Source organism: Clupea harengus, chromosome 5, assembly GCF_900700415.2.
Source record: "Clupea harengus chromosome 5, Ch_v2.0.2, whole genome shotgun sequence".
Taxonomy (NCBI): Eukaryota; Metazoa; Chordata; class Actinopteri; order Clupeiformes; family Clupeidae; genus Clupea; species Clupea harengus.
Genome location: NC_045156.1, coordinates 16,914,795 through 16,924,304, shown reverse-complemented (window position 1 = coordinate 16,924,304; position 9,510 = coordinate 16,914,795). Strand labels below are relative to the sequence as shown.

Genomic DNA, 9,510 nt, shown 5'->3' with positions numbered 1-9,510 from the left:
TGATGAAGTGTCTCACTCTCACCTGATGAAGTGTCTCACTCTCACCTGATGAAGTGTCTCACCTGATGAAGTGTCTCACCCTCACCTGATGAAGTGTCTCACCTGAGGAAGTGTCTCACCCTCACCTGATGAAGTGTCTCACCTGATGAAGTGTCTCACCTGATGAAGTGTCTCACCTGATGAAGTGCCTCACCTGATGAAGTGTCTCACTCTCACCTGATGAAGTGTCTCACCTGATGAAGTGTCTCACTCTCACCTGATGAAGTGTCTCCACCTCACCTGATGAAGTGTCTCACCTCACCTGATGAAGTGTCTCACTTGATGAAGTGTCTCACCTGATGAAGTGTCTCACCCTCACCTGATGAAGTGCCTCACCTGATGAGCCGAGACTCAGCTGTATCTGTGTGTGCATGCCAGGCCCAGGCCAACCCCTACTGCGTGTGTGTGTGACTGTGTGTGTGTGCGTGTGTGTTTGTGTGTGTGTGTGTGTGTGTGTGTGTGTGTGTGTGTGTGTGGATGTTCAGTCAGTGGGGTTGGTGATGGTTTCCCTGGTGATGCGGTGGCCTCCATGTCCCATGTCCCCTCTGTCTCTCCTGTAGGGGTAAATATGAAGCAGGAAGATGCTGTGTGACAGACACACACACTCACACACACACACACACACACACACACACACACACACACACTCCTCTACAAGATGCTCTGTGACAGGCCGGGTTCAGAAGGACATCCTCCTCTGACAGCTTACATAGGCCGTTACATCCCTCAGAGCTCAGAAACACAGACACACACACCACACACACACACACACACACAACCACACACACACATGTACATCCAAACACTCACACACACACACATGTACATCCACACACACACACACATGTACATCCACACACACACACACATCCACACAATCACACACACACATGTACATCCAAACACTCACACACACACACATGTACATCCACACACACACATACACACACTCACACACACACACACACACACACACACACACACACACATGTACATCCACACACACACACACACACACACATACGTACATCCACACACACACACACACACACACCCACACACACTGTACATACACACACACACACACACACACAACACACCACACACACACATGTACATCCACACACACACACACACACACACATGTACATCCACACACACACACACACATGTAAATCCACACACACACACACACACACACACACACACACACACACACATGTACATCCACACACACACACACACACACACACACACACACATGTAAATCCCACACACACACACAACACACACACAAACACACACACACACACACACACACACACACACATGTACATCCACACACACACACCGACACACACACATGTACATCCACACACTCTAGTGTGGGGCCCTTTCCTGTGTCACCATGATAAGATCACCACTTGGGAGATTATGCTGGCCAACCTTTGGTGGTCACAGCAGCTGCTTTACCCTGAATCTCATGTTCTCATGATATACTGTCATTTCTTACAGTCCTCTTCTCCCCCTCTCCTCCTCTCTTCTTTTCCCTCTCTTCCCCTCTCTTCTCCTCCTCTCCTCCTCTCCCTGTCCTCCTCTCCTCCCCCAGAGGGTGTGTGATGTGTACATGTGTGTGTGTGTTGTGCTCAGAGGGTGTGTGATGAGTATACGTGTTTGTGTGTGTGTGTGTGTGTGTGTGTGTGTGTGTGTGTGTGTGTGTGTGTGTGTTTGTGTGTGTGGGGGTGTGTTGTGCTCAGAGGGTGTGTGATGAGTAATTGGTGTATGTGTGTGTGTTGTGCTCAGAGGGTGTGTGATGAGTATATGTGTTTGTGTGTGTGTGTGTGTGTGTGTGTGTGTGTGTGTGTTTGTGTGGTGTGACGTGTGTAGAGGAAGCGATGCATGGTCTCTCTGGAGTCCCATATGGAATCCTTGGCACGGAACACAGAGGCTTCAGCGGTGCCATGGAGTCTGTTCTCATCCTGTGTGCCGCTGATAGGAGTGTGTGTGTGTGTGTGTGTGTGTGTGTGTGTGTGTGTGTGTGTGTTTGGGGGGAGTACTCTCGTTGGGTTAGTGGGTAACTAAGCCGTTAGATGAGTGTGTAAGGCTGGAGGCCAAGTGAAGGCAGTCTTGATCCCAACAGACAGAAACATAGCACAGCACAGCACAGCACAGCACAGCACAACACAACACAGCACAGCACAGCACAACACAACACAACACAGCACAACGCAACACTGCACAACACAGCACAGCACAGCACAGCACAGTATAGCACAGCATAGCACAGCATAGCACAGCACTGTATAGCACAGCACAGCACAGCACAGTATAGCACAGCATAGCACAGCACTGTATAGCACAGCACAGTATAGCACAGCACAGTATAGCACAGCACAGCACAGTATAGGACAGTATAGCACAGCACAGCACAGCACAGTATAGCACAGCACTGTATAACACAGCACAGCACAGCACAGCACTACATGACGCCATACACAAGTTCATAATAAAAGCTCGTCTTCAGGTATTACCAACAAAAGCCAACTTAGCAACATGGTTTCCATCCAAGCATGAGCCTTTCTGTCTGCTACACCACAACCAACAGAGGGAATCCATCGCACACATCCTCAAAGGCTGCCCTGCCTACAAAGGACTATATATCGCGCGTCATGACCGATCTGTGGCTCTGGCCGTGAAGAAGCTCCGCGATAACACCAACTTCACAACAATCCATACCAACGAGTCAGTAAAAACATACTGGTTCTCCGTTCCCCATAATCAGCGGAACGCAATGGAAACTGCCATTAAGCACATCCCAAATACACCAGACACACACACACACACACACACACACACACACAAACACACATCCCAAATACACCAGACACACACACACACACACACATCCCAAATACACCAGACCTTGTATCAATTGATGAAAAGAACAAAGCGATCACAATAATTGAAATTGGTTGCTCTTATGACGCTTACATGGACACCTGCTATGCGTCAAAACTGTTAAAATACCAACCCTTAAGTAATGTTTTAACCAACTATGGCTACTCATGTAAAGTCATTGCCCTGATCTTTGGTAGCTTAGGTCATGTGCATAAAATGTGTGTTCGAGGCCTGCATATCTGTGGACTCTCTAAGAAAAGGGCCAAACACTTTACAAAGTACTGCTCTTTATCAACACTAATCGGTAGCCTCTTCATCTGGAGGCGCAGGTGTCACCTTTACCCTTAACTCCTGTACAATATCGACTGAGACTTTCTCTGCAATTTAATACTTCCTCTAAGCCAAATTTGGATTTTGCCATGATATGTACTTATTTATCAAATCCAAATAAAGAAGTAAACTGTGTGTGTGTGTGTGTGTGTGTGTGTGTGTTTATGTTTTTCAGGAAAGCGTGGATCTAGGTGAGATCATGTTCTCCTTGTGCTACCTGCCCACGGCGGGCCGACTCACTCTCACCGTGATCAAGTGCAGGAATCTGAAGGCCATGGACATCACTGGCTACTCAGGTATGACATCACAGACTATGACATCACTGGCTACTCAGGTATGACATCACAGACTATGACATCACTGGCTACTCAGTTATGACATCACAGACTATTACATAACTGGCTACTCAGGTGTGACATCACAGACTATGACATCACTGGCTACTCATAAATGACATCACAGACTATGACATCACTGGCTACTCAGGTATGACATCACAGGCTATGACATCACTGGCTACTCAGGTATGACATCACAGACTATGACATCACTGGCTACACAGGTATGATATAACAGACTATTACATCATTAGCTTCTCAGGTATGACATAACTAGCAACTCAGGTATGACATCACTTGCTACTCAGGTATGACATCACAGACTATGACATCACTGGCTACACAGGTATGATATAACAGACTAATACATCATTAGCTTCTCAGGTATCACAGGCTACCCAGGTATAACATCAAGGCTTTGTCATTACTGTTGAGGATAAAACCATTCTCAAAGTTAAAAAACAGAAAGTCTGTATGTCCTTAAACAACATTAATTTAATTTCACAATACCTCCCTTCACATTGCTGCTAAGCTGAGTGTTAACCCTGAAGAGTAAGAGCTTTCCTCCTCCTCCTCCTCTTCCTCCTCCTCCTGTCCACCACAGACCCGTATGTGAAGGTGTCGCTCATCTGTGACGGCCGGCGCCTGAAGAAGAAGAAGACCACCATCAAGAAGAACACGCTCAACCCCAACTACAACGAGGCCATCATCTTCGACATCCCGCCTGAGAACATGGACCAAGTCAGCCTGCACATCTCCGTCATGGACTACGACCTGTGAGTGTGACAGCCTCCTCTCCTAAATCAATCAGATTGATCAATCAGACAGCCTCCTCTCCTAAATCAATCAGATTGATCAATCAGACAGCCTCCCCTCCTAAATCAATCAGATTGATCAATCAGACAGCCTCCTCTCCTAAATCAATCGGATTTATCAATCAGACAGCCTCCTCTCCTAAATCAATCGGATTTATCAATCAGACCGACAGGCAGGGGCACAAAAGATTACAACCTGTGAGTGTGACAGCCTCCTCTCCTAAATCAATCTGACATGGCAGGGGGGTGGGGGGGGTGGCGACAGACAGGCAGGGGGACAGAAGACCCCCTGGGTTCGTTTAGAAGCTGGCTGGCTACCGATGTCACAGTCTAGAATCCCAGCACACAGGGATGCAGCGACAGCAATGTGACAGGTTTCTCCCAGGACACATTTGATGTTAAATAAACAGGAAGCAAATACACACCCTCTCACACACACACACACACACACATCCTCTCACACACACACACACACACACACACACATCCTCTCACACACACACACCCTCTCACACAACCACACACACACACACACACCCACACATCCTCTCACACACACACACGCCCATGCCTCAACACAATTGATAGCAGTTTTTGAAACACATGGCAGTGCAAGGCCTGTCAACTGGTCATTTACTTAAGACGTGACAGCACAAAGGATATTGATTGGTGTTTTGGTCATGTGTATTGATTGGTGTTTTGGTCATGTGTATTGATTGGTGTTTCGGTCATGTGTATTGATTGGTGTTTCGGTCATGTGTATTGGTGTATTATGAGTAGTGTGTCCAGAGTGAAATCAGCCTCACGGACTGCAGCCATACTCTTGTGAGAAGAAGGAAATATTACCCATTTTACATTTACATTTAGTCATTTAGCAGATGCTTTATTCCAAAGCGATGTACGAAGGAGAGAACAATCATGCTACAAGCAGAACAATCAAGCTACGAGCAATATGTATTTTAATTAGGGCTGTCAGCGTTAACACGTTAATCTATGCGATTAATGCGGCCGCGATTAACGCGATCAAATATTTTAACGCAATTAACGCAACTTAAAATATATATATATATATATATATATTTTTTTTTATATATATTTTTTTGCCTTTATTTGGATAGGACACGAAGTTATGACAGGAAGCGAGGCGGAGAAGAGGATTGGGAAATTACATCAGGCCAGACTTGAACTTGTGTCACCTCGGGCAATGTAGCCCGTAAGTAGGGGGCTTGGCCTACCATTTTATGGGTGCGATGAGGGTCAGGTGGGGCTTGAATAGCCCCCCTTGTTCAAAGTGGGGAATGACAGAAAAAGTTTGAGAACCACTGCGGTAGTTGAAGATGGAGAGAGCTGAGGGATTGTTGGGCGGAAAGTCTCTGTTTAAGAGTCAAAATGACAGAACAATCGACAAAACTAAAGTTGTATGTAGCATTTGTCAAGCTGAATTTAGCTATCACATAAGCAGCTCGTCTTAAAGTTATCACCTTAATGCAAAGCACCCGACAGAAAGATGATGATCGCCAACCCACACTCCATGACTTCTCTAGGAAAATAACTAGACCAGTCCGTGAAAAGGTTACCATTTGGGTTGCCGGTGACTGTCGGCCCATCAACATAGTTGAGGACAGTGGGCTGATTGAGGTGATTAGAATTGCTTCAGGGGAAATTCTTACGATTTACCGTCGAGGGGCACCATTGTGTCTAAAATACCCGCTGTCTGAAGTGATTACTTGTTTATTTATAAGATTTAGTCTTGAGGAAGAAAAACAAACTTTTAATCGCGAATAATTAATTAAAAAATGTGCGATTAATTAGTAAAAACAATGTCATCGATTGACAGCCTTAATTTTAATATATATCGCCCATTTTAGTCAGTGATTAATCAGTGGATGGGAACTGACTGTGCTCTTTGTGTCAGTGTATTTACATGTGTGTGTTTGTGTGTGTGTGAATGTATTTACATGTGTGTGTGAATGTATTTACATGTGTGTGTTTGTGTGTCAGTGTATTTACATGTGTGAGTGTATTTACATGTGTGTGTGTGTGTGTGAGTGTTTTTACATGTGTGTGTGTGTGTGTGTGTGTGTGTGTGTGTATGTGTGTGTGTGTGAGTGTATTTACATGTGTGTGTGTGTCAGCGTATTTACATGTGTGAGTGTATTTACATGTGTGTGTGTGTGTGTGTGTGAGTGTATTTACATGTGTGTGTGTATTTACATGTGTGTGAGTGTATTGACATGTGTGTGTGTGTGTGTGTGTGTGTCCTCAGGGTTGGCCATAATGAGATTATCGGGGTGAACCGTGTGGGCAGTCATGCAGAAGGGTTGGGCCGTGACCACTGGAACGAGATGCTGGCGTATCCACGGAAACCCATCGCTCACTGGCACCCCCTGCTGGAGGCCAAGAGGTCTGAGAAAGAGGTACAGCTCCTTCTCTCTTTCTCTCCCTCCTGCTCTCTTTCTCCCCCGCTCCCTTTCTCTCCCTCTCTCCCCCACTCTCTTCTCTCTCTCCGTCCCTCTCTCTTTCTCTCCCCCGCTCTCCTCTCTCTCTCCGTCCCTCTCTCTGTCTCTCTCTCCGTCCCTCTCTCTTTCTCTCCCTTTCTCCTCTCCCTCTCTCTGTCTCTCTTTCTCTCCCTCTCTCCCCCGCTCTCTTCTATCCCTCCGTCCCTCTCTCTGTTTCTCTCTCCGTCCCTCCGTCCCTCTCTCCCCCACTCTCTTCTCTCTCTCCGTCCCTCTCTCTTTCTCTCCCCCGCTCTCCTCTCTCTCTCCGTCCCTCTCTCTGTCTCTCTCTCCGTCCCTCTCTCTTTCTCTCCCTCTCTCCTCTCCCTCTCTCTGTCTCTCCCTCTCTCCCCCGCTCTCTTCTATCCCTCCCTCTCTCTCTCCGTCCCTCTCTCTTTCCCTCCCTCTCTCCCCCGCTCTCTTCTATCCCTCCGTCCCTCTCTCTGTCTCTCTCTCCGTCCCTCTCTCCCTCTCTCCCTCTCTCTCTGCTTCAGAAGAGGTAAAGCTTCATCCTTCTCCAGTTCCTCCTGAGTGTCTCTATGTCTGCTTCCCTGTCTGTCTGCTTCCCTGTCTGTCTGTCTGCTTGCCTGTCTGTCTGCTTCCCTGTCGGTCTGCTTGCCTGTCTGTCTGCTTCCCTGTCTGTCTGCTTCCCTGTCTGTCGGTCTGCGTCCCTGTCTGTCTGCTCCTCCTCCAGATCCTCCTGTGTGTCTCTATGTCTCTAGCTTCCCTGTCTGTCTGCTTCCCTGTCTGTCTGCTCTCTCTCTAATAGTATTTAGATTTATACCATATATTGAAGATTCAGTCTTAGGTTTGTCAGTCATGGCTTCAGGTTTATTCTTGAACAATGGCGGCCACCAAGGGAGACAAAGCCTGAAGGTCCACTCATAGCTTCACCTCAGACTTTAAATTATCCCTTGTAGGATTTGCTCTTAAAAGCTGAGTTTAGGGGTGTTACCGTCTATTCAAATAAGCCCTGGATACAAAGCTTTGTCCCGACCTGGGGGGGAAGTTGAGACCAATGTCGCACCTCACTCCCCTGGTCAAAATCAAGTATATTCATCCAGGAACTGCCCACATGCTCGTGGAATCCAAACAAAAGTAACAATTATAACTAGGCATAATAAACATTGAATTATTGACTATGGCATATTCTTATTAACTATACCGGTCCCTTCATCTCTCACTGTCTTCCTCTCCTCCCCCAGTGGAAGGCGCGCACGGCCAGCTTTGACAGCCAGGGCTCTTGCCCCTCCCCTCGCCTGCCGTCCAGCCCCTGAGGAGGGGCCTGAGAGAAGCCACACCCCTCCCTGGAGCCCCTCCCCCTCCCCGTGCTGCCGAGCTCCAGAGGTGGTCCACGTCCGTCCGTCTGTCCGTCCGTCCGCACAGAAGCCTCCTCGGACGGAAGCAGCAGCCCCGCACTGCTGAGAGAACCCTGTGTGTGTGTGAGAGACGTAACACAAGTGTGTGTGTGAGAGAGAGACGTAAACACAAGTGTGTGTGTCTTCCTCATGCTTCTAGCTTCCTGCTGGAGCTCCTCACCGGTGTCTGGTTTAAAGCAATGTGTGTCATGTACAGTGTGTGAGAGACATTTTCCTTTCTTGTGTAAAGTTGAAGAATTTTATGTTGTAAAAAAACGCTGCATCAGCTTTCTGTTGTTGTGTTGTTGTGCTTCTGCAGTATTCAAGTCATGACATCATCATTTAGAGACTCTTATGTGGTTACGGAATAGAGTTTATCACACACCATAATCAATGTGTGTGCGTTCAGCTTATCACACACCCTAATCAATGTGTGTGTGTTCAGTTTATCACACACCCTAACCGATGTGTGTGTGTTCAGTTTATCACACACCCTAACCGATGTGTGTATGTTCAGTTTATCGCACACCCTAACCGATGTGTGTGTGTGTTCAGTTTACAGAACGCAGAAAACATGTAACCACAGAGACGCGCTGTTCGGTAGTCATGGTAACGAAGTTCCTCTGATGTGTCCATGAGCTTCCGAGAGCCTGCATGAATCTGATTGGCTGGGTTGGCCGCTCGTTGGGCTCCTGAGTCTGAGGCGTCTAATGAGGCGTCTAATGAGAGGGCCCGCTGCTCAATGCAACGGCAGTGAAGGTCTGACACCGTTCATGTGGTCGGACATGCCTCAGACCTTTCGTTCTAGACATCTTTGGTTCCGTAGGTATTAAGTTCTACAGATCTTTAGATCCATAGGGCCCTAGTTATATTCATCTCTGGTCCTGTAAGCCTTTAGTTCTATTCATCTTTAATTCTATTCATCTTTAATTCTATTCATTTTTAGTTCTGTTCATCTCTGGTCCTGTAGGCCTTTAGTTCTATTCATCTTTAATTCTATTCATCTTTAGTTTTATTCATCTTTAATTCTATTCATCTTTAATTCTATTCGTCTCTGGTCCTGTAGGTCTTTAGTTCTATTCATCTTTAGTTCTGTTCATCTTTAATTCTATTCATCTTTAATTCTGTTCATCTTTAGTTCCGTAGGGCTCTCGTTCTATTCATCTTTTATTCTATCCATCTTTAGTTCTATTCATCTTTAGTTTTATTCATCTTTAATTCTATTCATCTTTAATTC

The 9,510-nt window shown here is 46.6% G+C and overlaps 1 protein-coding gene across 1 annotated transcript; it reads left to right on the top strand.

Annotated features, from left to right (window-relative positions):
• The first annotated feature begins 3,445 nt into the window (after window positions 1-3,445).
• Window positions 3,446-8,772, top strand: LOC105904151 (synaptotagmin-10-like). The gene is made up of 4 exons (XM_031567106.1): window positions 3,446-3,563; window positions 4,210-4,381; window positions 6,687-6,837; window positions 8,121-8,772. Exons 1-4 carry the CDS (start codon window positions 3,467-3,469, stop codon window positions 8,190-8,192), a joined length of 492 nt encoding a protein of 163 aa, XP_031422966.1. The 5' UTR covers window positions 3,446-3,466; the 3' UTR covers window positions 8,193-8,772.
• The last annotated feature ends 738 nt before the right edge of the window (window positions 8,773-9,510 follow it).